Source organism: Podarcis bocagei (assembly GCF_964188305.1).
Source record: "Podarcis bocagei genome assembly, chromosome: 4".
Taxonomy (NCBI): domain Eukaryota; kingdom Metazoa; phylum Chordata; class Lepidosauria; order Squamata; family Lacertidae; genus Podarcis; species Podarcis bocagei.
In genome coordinates this window covers 11439402-11462222 of record NC_138128.1, presented here as the reverse complement: position 1 = coordinate 11462222, position 22821 = coordinate 11439402, and the positions used below count along the sequence as shown (strand labels likewise).

The 22821-nt window shown below is 41.9% G+C and overlaps 2 protein-coding genes and 1 long non-coding RNA gene across 3 annotated transcripts; 2 read left to right on the top strand and 1 right to left on the bottom strand.

Moving 5' to 3' along the window:
* Positions 1–1821: 1821 nt before the first annotated feature.
* On the bottom strand, positions 1822–4636 carry LOC308585195. Its single transcript, XR_014007137.1, has 2 exons — positions 4383–4636; positions 1822–3368 (listed from the first exon to the last, which is right to left on the bottom strand). It is a non-coding gene; the product is annotated as an uncharacterized lncRNA (long non-coding RNA).
* Positions 4637–5541: 905 nt separating this feature from the next.
* On the top strand, positions 5542–19321 carry LOC308585148 (tetratricopeptide repeat protein 14-like). The gene is made up of 10 exons (XM_081190742.1): positions 5542–5731; positions 10283–10407; positions 11565–11764; positions 12787–12871; positions 12983–13112; positions 14040–14192; positions 16019–16090; positions 16720–16839; positions 16942–17064; positions 18033–19321. The coding sequence occupies exons 1-10, from the start codon at positions 5586–5588 to the stop codon at positions 18178–18180; spliced, it is 1302 nt and encodes a 433-aa protein (XP_081046868.1). The 5' UTR covers positions 5542–5585; the 3' UTR covers positions 18181–19321.
* Positions 18184–22343, top strand: TTC14 (tetratricopeptide repeat domain 14). Its single transcript, XM_081190597.1, has 3 exons — positions 18184–19255; positions 19693–19802; positions 21429–22343. Exons 1-3 carry the CDS (start codon positions 19253–19255, stop codon positions 22330–22332), a joined length of 1017 nt encoding a protein of 338 aa, XP_081046723.1. The 5' UTR covers positions 18184–19252; the 3' UTR covers positions 22333–22343.
* Positions 22344–22821: the final 478 nt, after the last annotated feature.

Genomic DNA, 22821 nt, shown 5'->3' with positions numbered 1-22821 from the left:
TATCACAGTCCGTAATTTTGGCAGTTCATTTCTCTCCTACCTCATCGCTTACTTTTTTATATACTACACACTTGTGTTTATGTTTCTGGCATCCTAGCATAGCACTTTGTGCATGTTATGCTATAAAATTGTTACCTTTTAAGCACTGGTGGAGGAAGAGGCGTGCGGGGGAGCACACCGCCCCTGGCAGCGCAATCCCGGCGGGGTGCCATCGCGGTTGCCCCCCTGCCCGCGCTGGGCGCCATGCCCCCAAGACGTGCACCACGTCCCTATGGGCGGCACACCACACCCCCAGGACGCACGCCAGCCCCTTCCCTGCCTGCTCTCCGCCCCCCGGTGCCGGACCATGAAGCTCCGCCACTGCTTTTAAGGCTGTTTTTGCAGCAACATGAATTATTACCAGTCTGGAATTTGAAATATCAGTTAAATTGTGCCTCCTTCATTTCCTCCACAACTTAAATACTGCCTCTTGTTGATAGTTATTCAGACTAATCGTGTTCTCTAGATTTTTGATTTATTTTTTTTTGCTTTTGGATAATTTAAACCGCAATACCATTTAAAGCAAACAAGAATGGGGGCTGCTAATGACTTTGGGGCAAGATAGGAGCTTCTGCTTCATTAAATGTTCAATGGGCACTTGGATTTAATTGCTCTTTAGAGGCTACTGGTTATGCATGCTGTGAAAGTGGGGGTGTGAGTTAAACCAACACAGAGGCAGGGAGAAAAAAATGCTAATTGCTCAAGGGTGAATGAACCCAAAAGCTACTTGGGGCTCTGAAATACTTAAAAACCTCTGCAGAAGGTTGCAGAGGCATCCTCAAGTGAATTAAGACCAAGACGGGCAAGGCATACTCAAAGGAGCCAGTCCCACTGTGTTCAATGGAGCTCACGTTCAGAAAAAGAGCCCTGCTAGATCAGAGCAATGGTTCATTAATCCAGCATCCTATTTCCCACAATGGCCAACCAGATGTCTCTGAAAGTTCATGAGCAGGACACAAGGGCAATAGCCCTTTACTGAGAACTTGAGTGATGCAGTGATTAAATGTTGAATCAGGGCTGGGGAGACCCAGGTTCCAACCCTGCTCAACCAGGAAGCATACCAAGTGACCTTGACCCCAATCACTATCTCTCACTATCTCTACATTAGAGTTATGAGGATAATAGGAGGGTGGGGTGATGGAGGGAACCATGCATGCTACATTGTGCTCCTTGGAGGAATGGCAGGATATAAAAATTATTATTGACTGTGTATAGGGTCTAAGGATCTCCAGAAGGCTAGGAAGATCAGTTTCCGATGGCAATCTTTTTCAACTGGAATGTTTTGTTTTGAACTATTGATGTTATAGCAATCACTGTTTTCATTGATAAATGGAACAGCATTAACTATGGGTGGATTGTAGTACAGTGGTGCCTCGCAAGACGAAAAGAATCTGTTCTGTGATTCTCTTCGTCTAGCGGTTTTTTCGTCTTGCGAAGCAAGCCCATTGACGGATTAGCGGATTAGTGCTATTAGCGGCTTTTAGCGGCTTATCTGCTGATCGAATCAGCTGATAAGCGGCTTAGCGGCTTAGAAAAAGAGGGGGGAAAGGAAAAAAAACCAGCAGGAACTCGCAAGACATTGTCATCTTGCGAAGAAATCCCATAGGAAATTCGTTTTGCGAAGCACCTCCAAAACGGAAAACTCTTTCGTCTAGCGAGTTTTCCGTCTTGCGAGGCATTCGTCTTGCGGGGCACCACTGTAGTTTTATCTTTAACTTTGTATTGTTGGTATCCTTATACTATTATGTAAACCGTCTTGGAAGAGTTGCACTCAGAAAGGTGTCCTGTCAATATTTTTATTGATATTTAAGTCTGAGTCAGCCGTGTGAAAACATGACTAGAGAAGCAGGATTGCAACAATAACATACAGATTTGGAATCCATATTACAAACATTTGGTAGAAATCTATCTATTCAGTAGACAGAAACATATATGTACTGTATCTATCTGCACATACGAAGATACCGAACATACTTACAGACTATACATAGGTGCACACAAAAATAAGGGTATTTTTTTAATTAAAAAAAATTAAGTCAGTTGGTTAGACTCACATGATCTTGTTTCACCCTCTAGTGGAATATCTGCACATTGCAGATTTTTCAAGGACCCTGAATGTCATTGTGTTTTAGGCTTCAATCCTATTCTGAAACCAAACCTCGCAGGAAGATAAAAGTTTCCATTCTGGTTGTAAAGTTTGATAAAAATCCATTTAAGATCAAGCTTTATAAAATCTGGAGGCCATGTTTGCCTTTCAGAATTAGCAAGTTGGGATGTCAGATGTTGGCATTTGTTGTTTAGTCGTGTCCGACTCTCCGTGACCCCATGGACCAGAGTACGCCAGGCACTCCTGTCTTCCACTGCCTCCCAGTTTGGTCAAACTCATGCTGGTAGCTTCGAGAACACTGTCCAACCATCTCGTCCTCTGTCGTCCCCTTCTCCTTGTGCCCTCCATTTTTCCCAACATCAGGGTCTTTTCCAGGGAGTCTTCTGTTCTCATGAGGTGGCCAAAGTCTTGGAGCTTCAGCTTCAGGATCTGTCCTTCCAGTGAGCACTCAGGGCTGATTTCCTTCAGAATGGATAGGTTTGATCTTCTTGCAGTCCACAGGACTCTCAAGAGTCTCCTCCAGCACTATAATTCAAAAGCATCAATTCTTTGGCGATCAGCCTTCTTTATGATCCAGCTCTCACTTCCATATTGCCTGGTAATTTAGTAAATGTATGAAGTTTTGTAGCTTATCTGAAATCCAGTTATACCATTGTATATTTCTCATCATCTCTAGAACAGCAAAGTATTAATGTGATAGCTGGTTCGTGTGTGTGTGTGTATACTGTATATATTCCTAATATTTACACATCTTTAGGGCAGAGTGATTTACAAATTCATCAAACAAAATAACAATCAGGAACAGCATTCTTTAACTTCCTTATTGATGTTGAACATTTTATCGTACTCTTCACAGGAAAACAAAGAGGCGAACAACAAATGCAAATGACATTTTTCTTAAATAAAAATGCACTTTCTTAAATAAAAATGCCCTGCCAGTTATCAATGCGTTTCTTTTTTCAGTGGCTTGACTGCAAACTAAATTCAGTACTTTTTGAGATTCTTTCCAAAGCCTCCTCCAGGCAGAATAAACACAGAGCCCTGGGTGACCGGGATAGCAGGCAGCATCAGCAACAGTTGGACAGCGCCAGGCTAAATCTTCCATTTTCCTTGACATCCTGCCTCACTAGCTGAGATGGAAGTTCTGTGGGCTGGCTGAGATAGCTGGCAGGTGTGGGTGCTCTTGCAGGAGACAAGCCGATCTGTTCTAATGCTTCCATGGCTGTGGATACAAGACAGTGGGTAGAATTCAAATAGGTTATTTGTGCTTACAAAAGGGGCTTTTGATCCTACAGATGCATCTACTATTGGGAGAAGCGTGGAAGTGTTTTTTCCTGGACCGTCGTCCTGCTTCTCAAAAATCGTTATGATATCTATCAGGTCGCATCCGACCCTGCCGTTCCACTTGCACGACAGGCTCCCTACTAGTGCAAGGCAACGTCCCCAACCTCTCTCCTTTGGCCCACACCAGCAGGGACCCTCTGGGGCAGATTCAAAGAAGATGAAGTCCCCTTGTGCAAATAGGATGCTGCTCACAGAGCTTTGGATGAAACCCATTATCTCATTATCAGCTCTCTGATTATTATTTTTTTGCCTACATTATGCATTTATTTATTTATTTAGTAAATTTACAAACCATTTGCTTGAAAAAAAATTATTTAGGTGGTGCTGAAGTCTAATTATACATGTCCTGGCATCCACCAGTCTCAGGAGGCCGTGGAAGAATTTGCGTTTTGGGGATGAGATCAAACTGTTGGTACAGCACACAAACCATTATTATAATAATTTATATACCGCCCTATACCCGGATGTCTCAGAGCAGTTCACAGAATAAAATCAAAATATAAAACCACAAAATACATAATCAAAATAAAAACAACCCAGTAAATCCCCACCCCCAAAAAATACATTTTAAAAGGACATAGGATCCTCAAATCATTTAAAGTAAGACAATTAACAAACCTGGACAAGAGCCACTGGTTGGAAAAAAACCATGATCTCAGAAATGTTTGCAGCAATATTTAAATGTCATCAGCAATATATACAAAAAACCTACTTAAAAAAACAAACAGATAAAATGTATTATTATTATTATTATTCGTCTATATGTGAACATCTCAAGGTGATGTACAATAAAAAATAGCAAAAAAAAGAGAGAAATAAACATTGAAAGCAAAACTACCAGTAATATCATCCAAAATAGACACTCATGGCAAAGACCCATTTAGGACACAACCTTAAGGCTAGAATAGATCCACCAGGATGAGCAGTTGGGATCCAGCAGATCTCCAGCTGAGCTTGGAGATTTCTAATATAGCATCTGCCCTGCCAAATCTTAAACTGTCTTAAGTCCTGGAAAGGAGGGCATCCCCAAATTTGTGGCTAGATAGGAAGGGGCTTTAGGCTGAAATCACCCTGAACCAATTCAGCATGGTCTGACCTGTCTCAACTGAAGCCACCAAAAAGGATGTTATGAAACGAAACTCTATTTTAAAGTAAAAAAAAAAAAATTCCTTCCAGTAGCACCTTAAAGACCAACTAAGTTAGTTCTTGGTATGAGCTTTCGTGTGCATGCACACTTCTTCAGATACACTTTCGTGTGCATGCACACGAAAGCTTATACCAAGAACTAACTTAGTTGGTCTTTAAGGTGCTACTGGAAGGAATTTTTTTTATTTTGACTATGGCAGACCAACACGGCTACCTATCTACTACTCTATTTTAAAGGCTCGTTTTCATGCTCCCGTTTAGGCCCCCTCAGCCACTCAAAGGAGTTTAGATCGGGAATTTCCACCTACCCCACCCCCCAGATAAATATTATTCTATACTGGTTTCTCATCTTTAGGATTGCTCTCATCTTTAGGATTTCTTTAGGATTTTCTCATCTTTAGGATTTCTTTAGGATTTTCTCATCTTTAGGATTTCTCATCTTTAGGATTGCTCCCATGCCCAGCTGGGAAAGCCTATGGGGACCAAAAATGTCTTCGATTGCTTCTGGAAAGTGCAGAGTGCGCGCGCCTGTCGTATTTCATGAGTCTCTGAATGACATTAGGCTACTGCACTAAAGAAAGAAAGAAAGAAACTTCACAAGGGCAAGAAAAATTCATTTTATTATATTTAAGGCCAACTCCGTTCTCCCCTCGCGAAGCTACAGAGAAACGCATTTCGCCTTTTACTGAGGCGCGATCACTTCGTGAGGTAAACAGAACAAAGCAACGGCCTTTCCCGCCCTTTCCTCGCTAAGCTCCGCCTCCCCGCCCCTTCCTCGCGACTGGAGTTTAATGCTGACGAGCGGGGTTCCCCTCTGCGCCTGCGCCGAATTCGCCGCTTCAGCGCGGGGAGAAGGGCGTGAGGGAAAGTCTACGGAAAGGTTTCCCTTCCGGGTCGCGTAGATCGTTCTGCGTGAGGGGGAGGAGCAGGCGGGCCGACTGCGCGGGGGATGGAGCGGGACCTGCTCCGCCAGGCGCTCGGCTTTCACGGGCCGGCGCTGCTCCCCTTGCTCCGCACAGAGCAGCACGACAACCCCGACTTCCGAGGCCTCCTGCCGCCTGGCGGGCCTGGCCTGGAGGCGCTGCCGCCAGTCAGGTGAGCGGGCCCTGCCTTGGCGGGGGGGGGGGAGGGGAAAGGGAAAGGGGCGGGGCTCCTCGTGGAGGGGCGGGGCCTCTGGGTGGGCGCGTGTTGCGTCATCTAGTCCAACCCCCTTTCAGTGCAGGAATCCTTTTTGCCCGGCGTGGGATTCGAACCCGCGACCCTGAGAGAAAGAGTCTGGCCGCCTGAGCTCTCCCAGGGTTTGTTTTTATTTTGCAGCCCGCCCCTGAGGCTCTGTATTATCCCATGAAAGAGCGCCTCTGAATATGTGTAGGTGCTTTTATAATTATTATTATTATTTATTATTATTTATACCCCGCCCACCTGGCTGGGTTTCCCCAGCCACTCTGGGCGGCTTCCAACAAAACACTAAAATACAATAACCTATTAAACATTAAACATATACCATATACATATATATATATATATATATATGCACACACACACACACACACACACACACACACACACACCTTAAATATATCCTAGCAGGTTTTGCTTGATAAGGTTTGAAAGCAGGCTGTAGCTGTAGGAAGTTGCCCTATTCTCTGTCAAGCTTGTTGGTGCATCTAGTTCAAAATGGGTGGCTCTCGACTGGCAGCGACCGAAGGGTTTCAGACAAGATTCTTCTCCAGCCCTACCTGGGGATTTGAACACGGGGCCTTCTTTGATCAACGCACCTGCTCCATTGCTCAGCGTCTTTCTAGAAATTTGCCACTGGAGCACCCTCCCTCTTTCCACAACATAAACATGTCCGTCCCCCCCCCCCAATGTGGCATTCTGTGTTGTATGATGTAAAGCCCCAGTCCTCCTCCAGCACAGCAGTTAGATGTTAGTACTTCTGTGCCATCCAGCTGTGCCCTCATATCCCAGCTTGATCACTTAAGATCATTGCAGGAATGACGCTGGTTTTATTCTGAGTTGGTGACAGTCATTTGACATTAACATGAAACAAAGCCTCTGGTGTCATTGGCCCAGTCCTGTGGAATATTGGTGTCAATAGATTCAGCCGCCTTGAGCATGGTTTTAACTATGGAAAGGTGGCATACAAGTAAAATGGTGGTGGTGGTAATGATGAGAACTTGAGCAGGGACATCTATTTAAACTTTTAAATGTCTGCTGAAAAACTTCTATTCTGCCAAGCTTATGCAGGCAATTAAGAACACATCTTTCCATAACAGTTAACTGATGGTCTCTGGTTTTAATTTTTATGTGCTTTTATTATATACAGATACTACTGTAAGCTGCTTTGATATTCTTATGATAAAGTGGCATAGGAATATTTTTATAAACAAATAACACACACGAGCATATATATACGGGTGTGTGTGTACATATATAGCATTGGCAGTCACCAACCAGCTATGTCAGACTCCAGAACGTACTAGGGAAGCAGCGTCTTTAAATTTGATAGGAATTCTGAATAAACATACTGAGGACTGTACAGATATCAGTTTAATGGCATAAAGAAAGAAACATATGTTTAATGATATGCTAAAGACTGAAAGGGTAGCTGACTAAGAGCTAATGTGTTTGGAATGCAAAAGTGGCTCAAGGCAGAATTACACAATCATGTTCCTAAACATATAATTACAAAGCATCAGCTGGAAGAGCAAAGTTGTGCACTTTACAGCAGACTTACTAGAATGAGATAGTGTGTTTTCTATCTACAATGCTGTTATAGTAATCAAGTTGCCAAGTTCTCATTTGGAACAGTGTTCCTTTAGGGCAGGGGTAGGGAACCTTTAGAAATTTTGAGGAAATGCAAGCCTGCTACATCTGAAAGAGCAGGAAAAATATGTTGTTGTTGTTTAGTCGTTGTCGTGTCCGACTCTTCGTGACCCCATGGACCAGAGCACGCCAGACACTCCTGTCTTCCACTGCCTCCCGCAGTTTGGTCAGACTCATGTTGGTAGCTTCAAGAACAGTGTCCAACCATCTCATCCTCTGCCATCCCCTTCTTGTGCCCTCCATCTTTCCCAACATCAGGGTCTTTTGCAGGGAATCTTCTCTTCTCATGAGGTGGCCAAAGTATTGGAGTCTCAGCTTCAGGATCTGTCCTTCCAGTGAGCACTCAGGGCTGATTTCCTTCAGAATGGAGAGGTTTGATCTTCTTGCAGTCCATGGGACTCTCAAGAGTCTCCTCCAGCACCATAATTCAAAAGCATCAATTCTTCGGCGATCAGCCTTCTTTATGGTCCAGCTCTCACTTCCATACATCACTACTAGGAAAACCATGGCTTTAACTATACAGATCTTTGTTGGCAAGGTGATGTCTCTGCTTTTTAAGATGCTGTCTAGGTTTACCATCGCCTTTCTCCCAAGGAGCAGGCGTCTTTTAATTTCGTGACTGCTGTCACCATCTGCAGTGATCATGGAGCCCAAGAAAGTAAAATCTCTCACTGCCTCCATTTCCTCCCCTTCTATTTGCCAGGAGGTGATGGGACCAGTGGCTATGATCTTCGTTTTTTTGATGTTGAGCTTCAGACCATATTTTGCGCTCTCCTCTTTCACCCTCATTGAAGGAAAAATATATAGGACCACAAAAGAGTGTGGATATGCCCCTCTCTGACTTTCGAAACCTGCACGTTTTGAAGGGTGCATGCTGCATGTAGGAAAGGCTGAGTCAGTGCAGACAGGAATTGAGCAGTAAAAGCAGAGAGTTTGATTTGGTTTATTACATTTCTATGCGGCTTTTCATCCAAATGAATCCCAAAGCAGCTTATAAGCAGTAAATAATAACAACATGATAGAACATAACAAATATAGTAAGTGACCGATTTGCGTAGGGGTTGCATGCCTTGGCACTGCACGCTTACGTGAAATCGTGTATAATCAGAACACCCATTGCAAAAGCCTACAAACACGCCATTCCTTCCCCACCCCCTTTTGTGACCTTTTTGGGTCACTTCTGGGTTCAGCGTGATGTGCTTTGCGTTTGCACCCATATCAGACGCACCTCAAAGTCACTGCCTGTATAGCATAAATCATACAGAACAATTAACAAATCTTCAGTGAAACAATTACAATCTATAAAACACTGTTACCAAAACAGCAACTAAAAAATAAGTTAAACATCACAGTTAAAGCAAAAGTCACATTGTATGCTTAACAAATCAATACAGCATTTATAATCTGTAAAACAATATTGACAACATTAACAAAATAGCAGCCATAAAATAAACTAAGCACTGTTGTTCATACACACTCCCTCCACACACCCACGACTCATAATCTTTTACTCTATTCAGCTCATTAAAATACACATAATGCCTGTGGCAGCAACTCCCTTCTGAAGGTTCCTTGGCCTGGAGGTGGGGCAGCACAAGTGAAACCCACCACCCCCTCTGTCCAAAACAGGGTCTCTCTCCCCTCAGTTCTTTCTCTGCAAATGGCTTCCTTATGAAGACTCCTTGGGCTGGAGAGTGGCTTTTTGAGGGAACATTTACTCAGGTCTTTGTAAAGAAGGGACGCGGGTGGCACTGTGGTCTAAACCACAGAGCCTAGGGCTTGCCGATTGGAAGGTCAGCGGTTTGAATCCCCGCAACGGAGTGAGCTCCCATTGTACGGTCCCAGCTCCTGCCCACCTAGCAGTTCAAAAGCATGTCAAAGTACAGGTAGATAAATACCGTATTTTTCACTCTATAGGACGCACTTTTCCCCCTTCAAAAATGAAGGGGAAATGTGTGTGCGTCCTATGGAGCGAAGAAGCCATAGCCGCGCGGCCCTCTCCCAGCTGGAGAGGTGACGCGCGGCTATGGCAGGAACCTCTACAGCCCCGCGTCACCTCTGCAGCCGGGAGAGCGCGCGTGGGGCCAAAGAAGCCATAGCCCCGCGACCCTCTCCCGGCTGGAGAGGTGACGCGCGGCTATGGCAGGAGCCTCTCCGCTGCGCCTTTCCGCTGCTCCCTGACCTGCTCTTTGGGGCTGGTGGTGGGCTTCCCCCCGCCAGCCCCAAAGAGCAGGTCGAAAGGAACCTGGAGCCTAGAGAGCGAGAGGGGTCAGTGCACACCAACCCCTCTCGCTCTCCAGGCTTCCAAGGTAGCCGCCTGAACGCACCTTAAATGGCACCTTGTTTTAGAGCGGGAAAACAAGAGGGGGAAAGTTCTCCTCCTCTCTGTGCAGCGCCTCCTGCCGCTTCATTGAAGGGGCGCTGGGCAGAGAGGGGGAGAATTTTTTTTTCTTGTTCTCCCCCCTCTAAAACAAAGTGCGTCCTATTGTCCGGTGCGTCCTATGGTACGAAAAATACGGTAGGTACTGCTCCAGTGGGAAGGTAAATGGTGTTTCCGTGCGCTGCTCTGGTTCGCCAGAAGCGGCTTAGTCATGCTGGCCACATGACCCGGAAGCTGTCTGCGGACAAACACCGGCTCCCTCGGCCTGTAGAGCGAGATGAGCGCCGCAACCCCAGAGTCATCCGCAACTGGACCTAACGGTCAGAGGTACCTTTATCGATGTAAAGATACCTTTCTGTGGTTAGCATGGGAGGTGTCACCCCAGGTTGGTGGGCCCTGATTTAGGAGGTGCTAATCTCTTTTCTTTGCTGTTTCAGGAAAGAGAGAGGACTTGAAAATATTGAGATACAGCATTTCATTGCAAAAAAAGCTGATCTCCTTTTTTCTCATGCTTGGAAAACAAATGTGCCAACAGCAACAGAAGCAAACGAAGAGAATGAAGGTAAGATTTCTACTAAGACAAGGCAAAAGTTGTAAGTCATATTGTGATTAGTGGTACGTGCTGAAAAGTGCATCTCCTTAATGTTTTTATCTTTCTTCTCTCACCCCATGGTCTACAAAAATTGAGGAACAGATAGGTAGCCGTGTTGGTCTGCCATAGTCAAAATAAAAATAAAAAAATAAAAATAAAAAATGAGGAAAACCTTTATATAAAATATTTTGCTCTTTTAAGTATTAGAAGTGAAATATTTATTAAAGCAGTTTTTGAAAACAGTACTGTTATAATCCGTTCACATTACTTATTGATTTTGAGTTCAAGCATTGTTAGTATTCCAGTCAACAGTAATATGCTAAGCAACATTTTTCAGATGTAGTTGGAATAGTATTTGCAAATGTGGTAGAGTACAGAGTAGCTTCATAGTGCCAAAGCCTTTGCACAACACATCATTTGATGTCTGTTGCTTCTCACTTGCCTAGGATTCTTATATCAAGTAAAACAAATCAATAAATGTTTAAATATATGCATATATCATCAAGAAACATAGTAACAGGTGGACTTGGTTTTCAGTGTGTGTAGATCTTCAATTTTCTGAAGTTTGTGAAGCTTGAAAGTGGATGTTTTGAATTAAAAACTACAGATCCTTTTCAGACACCAATTTTCATTGGGGAAATAGTTGTATTAGTATTTTCTCTGTTATTCTGTGCTCTGTCCCACTATATAATAAATGTGATTTTAATATATGCACCAGAGCTGGGATCTCTTCTCTTTGGGGTCAAGTCCCAGCTCTGGTGCAAGTAGACAAGTTCTTTAAATACTAATTTGGGCCAGGGGAGGAGTGTGCTAAGTGGCTTGTGTGTCAAAATTGTGAATAGCTGTAAGAAACTATGGCTACAATCCTAACCCCAATTGTGAGCCCCTATGAATTCACTAGAACTTCCTTCTAAGTAGGCATTTTTAGGATAGTTCTGTAAGAGTGAAATCTTAAACCCACTTATCTGTGAGTTTTAGTCCCGCTGAAGTAGGCATGTGAAAGGTTATACTGTAAGGTAGCAGTTTTTGATTTAAAATGTTTTTATGTGATACAGTGGGTAATATATTTTTAAAAACTGTTTATATAATATTTTATTTCAACATGACTCTTTTTATCCCAATTGAAGATTATTATGCTACTATGCCACCTTTGGAGCAGTTCATGGATGTTCCCAGTGCAGAGAGGAGAGAGCTGTTTTTCCGTGATATTGAGCGTGGGGACATAGTGATTGGAAGGATTAGTTCCATTCGTGAATTTGGTTTTTTCATGGTGCTGTTCTGCCTTCGAAGTGGCGTCACTCGAGAGATAGCAGATCTAGAGATCACTGTAAGTCTGATGATAGCTATTCACATGTAAATTCTTGCGCTGAAGACACCTTCTGATGGATCATTTTGTTTTGTGTTAGCTTTTTGTACAACAAATTGGGAGCTGCTTGCTCAGGAAAAGTAAATGTGTGCTGTGGGACAGTCAGTAGTTTAAAGCTTTTACTGTAGTGTGGCCTTGAAAAGTGGTGAGCTAGAAGATGTTTCGCTACCTCAGCAAAACATTTCTCATTCTTTTTCTGTTTAAAGGTTATTTTGAGGACATAAAAGCCTTCAAGTGTACTCTGTTGCAGTTTTGATAGCATTTGTGCGGCTCTTTAAAAAGGGAGACATCTCAAAAAGACATTTTTGCAAGCATTTATGCATTTTGCTTTGCAATAGCTGAGTAGAATTTGTTTTCAAATGAATTCTGCTTCCTTTTTCTGTGCTCAAGGGTGTTATGCAAAAGTGAAAGTTGTATGTATCTTACTGGAAAATGTGCAAGAAGCATTTATTCTTGGAGAAGCGCCTCTTCGTCTGGAGGAGAGGCCAAAGATTTTCATGAGGCCCTGTAAACATAAAAAGAAGGATCTGCAGGTGGCTTCATGTTCACTGCCTTACCATAAGGCTCTCTGTCAGATCACATTCTCATTTTACTGGGAGCTTCTCAGCTTTACAGCAATTCCTAACCTACGTGGGACACTGGAAGAATTACGGGGCTGGACCAGCAACAGCCGCACTGGTGAACACTGCAAAAATAGGAAGAAAACACAAATCCACCTCTCTTACCATGTTTTCCCTTGTGCATATTGTTCCCTCCCCTTGTGATTTGGAGCTAAAATGTCAGCAGGACTGAATCTTCAGTGTTGCCGTTACAGCAAGTTCAGACCAACATGGTTTCTCCTAAGTGAACCCCTCCCTGCAAGGAATATAGCTGGCCTGAGAATTCATTTATACAAGTTATATGTGTTCCCCTTGCCCCAGCAAGAACATTTACTGGTCTGGTAAAGGATGCTAAAGTTTTTGGTCATTTGGTTTCTATTTCAGGCTCTTTGTCCATTGAGGGATGTGCCTTCCCAGAGCAGCCATGGTGACCCGTTATCATACTATCAAACAGGCGACCTTATCCAAGGCAAGTTAATTTGACTTAGCCTCACAACTAGGTTCCCCCTTCATATTTATTTTCAGGATATGTTGACAGGATATTCTGCTGCTTAAATCAAACCTTTTTGTGTTTTAATAGCTGCAATCAAGGATATTGATCGCTACCATGAAAAGCTCACAGTATCACTGCACAGCTCTGCTCTATCACCCAGTCTAGCAAGTACCAAATTAGGAGTAATCAGCTCAGAAGATCTGCCTTTGCACTACAGGTATGAAACAGTAATATGCTGCATCTTCTTTCTTTAGTGGCTCAATAAACTCTTTGGCACATACTGGGCTTTCCTGAATAGAATAAAATATTTGGCCACATTTGAACATAATGCTCAACCATAGTTTCACGCTACATAAGTCATCCTAGTCTTCTGGGCTTGCACACTTTGTCCCTTTCCCTCTGCTCTTCCTGTGAGTCTAGAGGGAGGATTTCTGAAGCTTTCATTTCCTTTTAGTTAATGACACTTTGCCCTTTTGTCTAAACTAGGAACTATAGCCGTCACTATCATTAATTTAAACAAGCCAACTTCGTAACCAGTGGCTTGAAGCTGGCCTGTGTAACTGACCATTATTACCAGTCAGACAACAGGAACCCATGCTTATCTAAAAGCAAAAGTTTCTAAGGTTTTCCTTGAACTTGCAATAGGAGTTGGGGATGGGGTACACACAAGTTCAGAAGCAGCTGGCGAAATATTTAATGTGGCACATTCCAAGTCTCATGCTTCATGCAGTGACCTCTTAGATACGTGCAGTGTGTTTCTAGCCCATTAATGAGTTTTACATTCACTTCATTGTGAAGAGGAGAAACATTTTGCATTCAGTCTCTAAATGCTAGATTGAGGCAGGCTGCCCTATCCAGTCAGTGGAGACAGAGAAGTTGTGTTTGTTCCTCTCAGAAAACAAATGGAGGCACAGAGCGAGAATTGCTACGAACATTTTATGACTAGCAACTCCTCACAAAGTAACTATTTTGTGGTTGTGCCAGTAGCCCTTGAGGAGGTGGGTGAGTTGGGCATCTTTCCATGTATCTTTAGGCTTGTCCCTCATCAGTTCTGTGTTAGAAATAGAATGGGAAAGATGTCCCTGTCAAGGTGGAATCAAAGACAGAATTCTCATAATTGCTACCTTTCTTTTTCTTTCCCCAGGAAAAGTGTTGAAATAGCCAGCAGTTTGGAAACATATGATAAAGTTTTACATCATTCCTTGGGCTTTGCCAATCCAGCTGTAGTTGAGTTTCTGGTAGGAAAACTAGGATTGAATGAATCCAGCCCACCATCCTTAATGAGAGGACTACAAAGGTATATAAGGCACCTCTTCACAGAAAGTGTTGCAGTTCTTTTAAACCTTGGGCAGCTTCCAGGTTTACTTTATTTTGAGATTGCTCACTAAAGTGAAACTTCCATTACTTTTTTAAAAAACAAAAAAAGAGTGCAGGAAAAGCTCTTTTTCCATTTGCAACTAAATTATTATTAAACTTTCTCAACAAACAAAGCAAATAGTTTATATTGGGCAACAGGTTAACGTTCTGATCCACAACCAGATTTAAACTAATTCAGCCACCTAGTGTGGGTTAGTGACTAAAGGACTTGGGAGACCAGGGTTTAAATTCCCCCTCAGCCATAAAGCCTAACCTACCTCACAGGGTTATTGTGGGAATTAAATGAAGAGGTGGAAAACCATGTACATCACCTCCGTCCACCACACAACATCATCATCATCATTATACCGTGCCCATCTGGCTAGTTTTCTCAGCCACTCTAGGCAGCTTACAGCATAAAATTAAAATAAAAATTTTATTTTCCAAAATAACAAAACTAATAAGAATTGGGTACACGTCTAGTTATGTAATACTATATCCACTTAAAATTACGTTAATTGTGTAGTATCATCTCAAACATATTCTTAATACATTAATGGTTAATATAGCCTCTCCATGGACAAATCTGGGTAGTCGGTGGGATGCCCTTACATACAAAAAGAAAGGAGACAAAAGTTTCAATAAAGTTTTCTCTTGGCAGTACCTTTTGTTACCTTTCTGTGCCTGAGTAGTTGCTCTGAGAAAGCCATCTCCCATATGTTTCTGAACCTTAGATTTCCAAAAGCATGCTATCAGCAAGTGTGCGGCTGTCAATAAAAAGAACCCTAAATCTTTGTATCAGATAGTGAGGTCAGAATCCATTTTAGTGAAAGCCGAGCTAAAACCATATTTGGAAATAATCTTAGAAATAATATCAGAAACTGTGGTCCAGAATATGTGAGCAATTTGGCATTCCCATAAAAAAAAAGAAAACAGGATCCAAAATTACCACAGCCCCTCCAGCAGAGAGAGGATAAGGATTTATTGATTTTTGATAACTGAATCAAAGTCAAATGCCACCTGAGGACGACCTTCAGAGAAACTTATTGAAGGCAAGATAAAGATGTTTTTAGGGGCAAGGTCCTCCTTTGCCTATTTTGGCCTCACATACTAAACGTTAACATTTTTGCATTTCCCATATAATATTCCACAAGCATACACTAAATCAATGAAGCAGTGAGACTTGGTACACATCAATTAAAATACCATCAGTCCTTTTGCTTTTCATTCTAAATGTTTTGCGGACAAACAAGACTGCAGCAGCTGGAGCCAGTTAGGGTACAGGTTTTTTAGATTTTCCTTTAGCCCTCCTTTAGTGATCAGTTTACTTTTGAGCAGTAGGTCCCATATCCTGTATAGACCTCTGTTTTACCTACTACACTTTATATTTCTGATACTTACCTTTCTGCCTAAAGGCAGGGTGAAATAAAGGAGGAATTAATGGGGACATCTCAGGGGCCAAAACTTAGCTTTGAGTCGTCTATGTAAAGATTACTGATTTTAAGAAGGGTGTTGTTGATTCAGGTTGCAAGAAAGGAAGAACTTTCTGACAGTCAGAGCTGTTTGACAGTGGGACAGATTCCCACAAGAGGTGGTGGACTCTCCTTCCTTGAAGGTTTTGTAGCAAAAGTTGGATGGCCCCTGTCATATATGATCTAGTTGAGATTCCTGCATTGCAGGGGGTTGGACTAGATGACCCTGGGAGGTACCTTCCAGCTCTTATGCATCTGTGATTTAAATGTTCCTTGATTTATTTTTCTCCCCTAGTAAAAATTTCAACGAAGAAGATTTTGCCATTGCTTTGAGGAAAAAACAATCAGCCTCCTGGGCCTTAAAATGGTATGCACTTCTTCATATTGATAGGCAAATGTTTTATGTAAGATTGGAAAGAACTATCATTTTCCTCCCAGGATCGTGATATTTGCTTGAAATGGACATTAGCTATTTGTCAAGTTCCTCTGGTTGATGATTGGGAACCATGCTGAGATGCTTGTAAAGTGAGAACGTAGATATTTAAGGAGGCACTTAAAAAAATTTTAAGTGTGATGATACTTAACTAGTTTTCCCATTTAGCCATATTTCTGGATCCTGTACTTCTGGCTCACAAGACTGGAGTGAGCTTTCCTATCATTGCATTTCCTGTTTGTCTACATGTGGATAAAAGTGCTAAATGTTACTTTGTTCCCCATGGAGGATCGATGGGAGATAAGGTTAGTCCCCAAAGAATTCTGTCCTTATCTTCATGTAACTTGAGGAAACTCCACTGCATTTTAAAACTGATTTTTAAGGAATTTGGAGAAAATCTGCAATGATAATGAGAAAAAGTGCATTAGGCAGATTTAGGAGCTAAAGAAAATTAGGAATGTCACTAGCCTTCACAGCTTATCAAGTTTGAACTACTGCAGCAAATTACCCAATTATTGATTTGCATATAGAAACCATAATATTCATAATGCCTTTTTTTTTAGTGTCAAGATTGGTGTGGATTATTTCAAAGAAGGACGCCATGTGGATGCTATGAATGAATACAACAAGGCGCTGGAAATAGATGTGCAAAATGTTGAAGCCTTAGTAGCTCGTGGAGCTCTGTAAGTGTCTGTTTGATTTGTAGCTGGAATGCAGAATTTTAAATAATTTTATGAGCAAATTTAAAATATTTGTACTTAACAAGGTATTTCCCCCCCTTCTAGGTATGCAACAAAAGGAAGCTTAAATAAAGCAATTGATGATTTTCAGGTTGCTCTAGAAAACTGTCCAACACACAGAAATGCCAGGAAATACCTTTGCCAAACGCTTGTTGAACGGGGAGGACAGTAAGTGTTGCCTTGTGACTGGGCCAAATATATAAGCGTCTTTCATTTCCCCCGCAGTACTGTACTTAAAAAATCCTTAGCCAAAGCTGTTGTGCTCAGGGAAGTCAGTGTTTTTTCCACCTCACACACACATTCATTACTATCTCAAAGACAAAGGAGAGGTGGGAAAAATTATCTGTGTCAACAAAACTTGCTGTTTTAGAGGGCTGGGATTGAGGCACAGGCTCCTTTTGCTAATGTCACTACAGTGGTGCCTCGCAAGACGAAATTAATCCGTTCCGCGTCTTGCGAAGCACGGCTATTAGCGGCTTAGCAGCTTTAAGAAAAAGGAAACAAACTCGCAAGACGTTTCGTCTTGCGAAGCAAGCCCATAGGGAAATTCGTCTTGCGGAACGACTCAAAAAACGGAAAACTCTTTCGTCTTGCGCGTTTTTCGTCTTGCGAGGCATTCATCTTGCGAGGTACCACTGTATGTGGTTTGCCAGGAAAACCCAGCTCGAATCATACCCATCCCACCATACCTTGGCATCTACTTTTTTCGTTGCTGTCCTTCCTACTATATGGTTGTGGACATCTGCTGCATCTTGCATCCTAACCTTTGTTTTAAATGTAACTTCTTTTTATCATGCAAAATGCTGGATTCAATTAGCAGAACTGTCATTTTACTGCCATCTCTTCCTAAGGATTTCTGAAGTAAACCATACCTAGGAGACGCTTGATTATTTAGTGCCATAACATGTCACACAATCACCTCTGCTATGAAATCTGTTATGCCTCGCTGTTCTCAGGTTCAGCCCAATGGCATTTGCATGGCGGGAGGTACATGGGAACATGTTCCCACATTGTTATAATGCTGATGGATTGATCGCAAAGGATGTCAGCGTTTCTTAAGCATAAAGTGATCTCACTCTAAAAATGTAGCTGTGGTAGTTAGAATACTTTACATGTCGTATAAAATCATCTGCCAGGTTAGAAGAGGAAGATAAGCTGTTGAATGCTGAGAGTTACTACAAGAAGGCTTTAAACATAGATGAGACCTTTCAAGAAGCCGAGGATGCCTTGTTGAAACTTCGTAAGCAGATGCAGGTGATTCTTTACTTTCTCTTAGTTGACTGAGGTAAATGCATCAAGAGGCATGCATTACTTTTTGTCCTTGCAAGCTTCCATGGGTCATTTACTGGGAGCATGGTTGCAGCTATCAAACTGGATGTGTGTGGAGTTTCTGAACTGCTGCTAAGTCAGGGATGGGGGATGATTTGAGTGAAGAGGTAAAATATGGCACTGAAGCTAGATTCAAGATGCCTGAATCAGATTAGTTCCGCCAACAGGACCTACCCGTATTGAGTAGTTAAGTGAACTTTCAGAGCAGTTATTCGGAAATAAGTGTTGTTGGAATTAAGCTTGTTTCTGAAGCACGTGTATGCTTGGGATCAGATTACAAGGTTGGCACAGGGAGGCTTACAAGAACTTGATTCCAGCAGAACCAAAATAAATCCTGCAAAAGAAAAGGTTGCCTTTTCTTTTGGCACTGGTGCCAGTAACTTGGGATATTGATCCAGCAACTAGATTCAGCTTTCCTGCTCTGCCATGAGCTTGCTGATTACCTACAACTGAATATAATTTTCAGAGATCCTTAACCTACAGGGTTAGTTAGCATGCCCTCAAAGTTTGGTAATAAAAGTTTTCCAGATGAGATTTATTTATAGCGTGCATGTTTGAAACACATTGAGGGTCACTTTGTACGTGCCAGTATTGGGCTTTTCCCCGCTACATGCTGCCTCTCCTCCGTCATGCAGAGAAGAATACATGCAAAGCGGGATGCCATGTCTATTTTTACCGAGACATTTCCACATAACATGCCAGCAAAAAAGCAGCCTGTAAATGGAAGCTTGGTAAAAATAGACTCTGTGTCCCCCTTCGTATATGCACCTCTCTCCCCTTGGTGGGGAGCATCAGACAGTGAGGGGGGGAATCTAAACAAGCACATGCAAAGTTGACTTGAGTTACTGCTGAGACTTAACAGTTGCCCTCCTGTAATACTGATGATATGTTTTTCTTCAATGCATTTTCCTCTGAACTGGAACTGTTGCTGCTGTGTCTGACCTCTGGTGCTGCTCATCAACAACCCATTGGAATATGATTACGCGTGTAAACCATGCATCAAACTGGGCTGTGATACGGTTGCCATATGGTTTGTATTCATACATGGCCTCTTCCAATTATGTTTTAATTTGGATCACGTTTTACGCAAAAATCCTTGATGCCTCTGTATTTGGTAAATTCTGTATGGCCGACCACTTTGCTATTTTTTCCATTTATGCCTTCTGAATTACTAATGTCATTGTATTGGGCAATGGATGCTAATTCCCATCTTGGTCCTTTTACTATTATTCTCTTTTAATGTATGGGTTTTAAACTGCAAATATGGTCCTTAATGCCATACTTGTTCATCTCAATGCTTAACATCCCATTTGAACACAATTATTTTGCCTTGAATACCTTTCTTTTTGGATCTGATACCTTGGGGTTGGTGTAAACTGTGTGAATATTGGGTGGAATTGGGGGGGGGAACCTTGGGTTAACACTGGCTTGTTAATGGAATATTTTCAATGTTGGGATTCAAAAAAGAAATCTCTGGAAATGAGAGAGAAACAAGCTGCGAAAGAAGAGAGACAAAAAGAGAAGAAAATAGAAACAAGTGCAGAAAAACTGCGTAAGCTCTTAAAAGAAGAAAAAAGGTAACCTCCATTATATTCAACCTTCTATAGAGCCTTGTTGGTACTGTAAGTATAGTAAGGCATTCGTGGTTATTGGTGAGCTGATTTTGTGGCGTGTGTGTCTCCCTACTAGTGAAAAAGGCTAATGAGAACCTTCACAAGAGTTATTTCTTTTTTTAAAGTCTCGGGGAATAAATGAGGAAGATTAAAGCATGAAGTTCCTTTGTAATGACAGCTGAACTCTGAGGCATGGTTTTGAATGCCCTAAGCATTATTTAATTCACATTTCATAAGAGAACAGAATGGGTTGCTCTTAACCAGGTATTTAGCCATCTAGTCAGACTGCATTGTAGGGTTACAGCAATCAGTACACTATGAACAAGCCTGGACTTACAGTGGCTTGTATGGAATGAAACTAACCATGAAATCTGGGGTCATTTGTTTCCTTCTAGTGGTATTGGGGAGCAGCGAAGTGAGTGCAGGTCATTCATGCATGGTAACCCATTATGGCTCACTGTGACATGAACATGGAGATTAAGGAATCTTAACCACAGAGGGTGGGGAAAATGTGACCTCTTGTTATATACAAAATATCTGGTTATAAGCAAGTCTTGTACTCTTTTGCATTGATGATACAGGATAATATATATAAGACAATGGAAAGAAAATTCCTTTGGCCCTACTCCTCTTTTTGTACCATTCACCATATGCAACCTTTTGTTTCTTGGAGCATACAATCCTTGGGAACCTGACAGAAATTAAACAGAAGCAACCTGTGCAGTCATTACACTCATGTGAAGAAGCAAAACATACCTTTCCCAATTTCAAATCTTTAGGCACCAGTATTGAATCACTCGATTTAGTCTTTCATAGGTAAAGCTGAATAACTGCCAAAATTGTTTATACAGTACCATAACTGTATATAGTACTTTAGAATAAACATAGGTCAATACTCTTGTAAGGTTACAGTCTATATTGTGACCCAGGTGAAGAAACCAGAAAAGAGAAGGGGAAGAGACAAAAATAGTATGAGATGAATGTGAGGAAATAGAGTTTCACATATCAGAGCTTAAAGATTAAGGGGTTGAGGCAAAACTTATTGGAAAAATATTAGTTTTGAGGAAGGGGGAACATAAGGTAAGGCAAGAAAGGAAGTGTATATGGCATTTCAGTTAGGAATCTAATGAGTGTTGGTAAGCAAAATGAGACACTATCTACTGAACTTAATCCACTGTTTATTATTTTTTTAAGGGGAGGGTAAAGCAATTCCTACAGCAGCTGCATGGTCTTCAAATACTGTTTTACATTTTAGTGCAGGCATCCCCAACCTTCAGCCCTCCAGATGTTTTGGACTACAGTTCCCATCATCCCTGACCACTGGTCCTGTTAGCTAGGGATCATGAGAGTTGTAGGCCAAAACATCTGGAGGGCCGCAGGTTGGTGATGCCTGTTTTAGTGTTGCTACTTGGTGGGTAATTTTGGTCATCTTGATGAGATGAGTAATAGTCAAGCTTCTGAACCTGACTACCAGGAAATTTTTAAACCATAAAATGTATATAGTTCAACAGCTAAGTAGGAAATATTTGCCAAAAAATACTGCATTTTTAATGCTAACAGCATTACCTCATGCTTAATTAAAACTTTTAGGTTGAAGAAGAAAAAGAAAAGGTCAACTTCCTCTTCCTCCTGCAGTTCTTCATCAGATGAATCTGCCTCCTCCTCTTCCTCTTCCGATAACAAAAAGCGTAAGAAAAGGAGTCGGAACAGGTCCGAGTCCTCACGCAGCTCTAAAAAGCACACGTCTAGGAGTTTCTTACATCAGAGTAGGAAAGATGACTGCTACTCTCCTCCAGCCAATACCTCTGCTTCCTTCCTTAATCAAAAGCATGAAATGGAGAAACTGCTGGAGAGACAGGACAGGTTAATCTATCAAAAGACTGAGGTAAGAGAGAGAGAGCACTCTCTATCAAGGACTTCTGCCGCTGAAGATATTTATGGAGGTAGGTCTGAAGATTCTAGAGAGTCCTACAGCAGTTCCAAGACTCAGGCAAATAGTAACACAACTGAAAAACAGGGTAAGTTAGATAGAGTTTCTTCTGATAGGAGGGATAGTACAGGTTCGTATCGTAGAAAGTCTGATGACAGGAACAAGATGAGATATTCAGGAAAATTAGAAAAAGAATCAAAGAAGGATCATTATCAGAAGCACAGCCCAGGCCAAACAAAGTACTCCACATCTCCAACAGGGTCCGATTACTCAACAAAATCAGTTGAACACTACAACCGATATACTAGCCAATGGATAAATGAGCCTAGCAGGTACAGTGCTGACAACAGACCTGAATTGGCGTGGATTAAAGGTGAGAGAGAACCCAAGAGCAGGGAAAGGGAAACCACAAAAGCCAAGGAGCAAGATGAAGAAGCAACACTCAATGGTAAAGGACAGTCTGGAACTGGTGCTAAGAAACAACTGCCTCAGAATTTGGTCAACATATTTAATCAGATTGCTGAATTTGAGCGAGAAAAGGGAAGTAAACAGAAAAACCAGTGATTTTTTTTTTTTAAAGATGCAAGTATAGTTCAGCTTCTAATCACTTGATGAGTCTGTACTCTTAATGGGAAAAAATAGGGGGGGGTATTTCTGTTCCCTCTACTTGATATTGATTTAGGGAATGGCGAATATGCAAGAGTTACATCATATCTTTTTTATAAAAAAAAATCTTTTGCTGTTTTGGATATTCATATGTGATAGCGTGATTGGCTGAGAAACTTTACTACTATTAAGACTGCCACCTGTGCTTAATTGGCATCTAAATTGCACTTTACAGAAGGAATATTTCCAAGGCATCAATGACTGTTAACTTTGTATTGTTAATAAAAACAAAAATGTGCCATTAGTGTGTAAATAGCCTGTCTTGCCATTAAATTTTTTATAAAACTTCCTTGGTTTTCTTTAATGTCTGTGGATCATCCAGTGGCTTTTTCACTTGAATCATTTTTGGGGGTGGGCCAAGAAGTCTTAGGAAAACTTCCCCAACGC

Excerpts from the sequence above, each read along its gene's own strand:
- LOC308585148 (XM_081190742.1), top strand. The coding sequence starts at position 5,586 with ATGGAGCGGGACCTGCTCCGCCAGGCGCTCGGCTTTCACGGGCCGGCG. Across the intron at positions 11,765-12,786 it reads TAGCAGATCTAGAGATCACT|GCTCTTTGTCCATTGAGGGA; the intron begins GTAAGTCTGATG and ends TTTCTATTTCAG. Across the intron at positions 13,113-14,039 it reads GATCTGCCTTTGCACTACAG|GAAAAGTGTTGAAATAGCCA; the intron begins GTATGAAACAGT and ends TTCTTTCCCCAG.
- TTC14 (XM_081190597.1), top strand. Across the intron at positions 19,803-21,428 it reads CTCTTAAAAGAAGAAAAAAG|GTTGAAGAAGAAAAAGAAAA; the intron begins GTAACCTCCATT and ends TAAAACTTTTAG.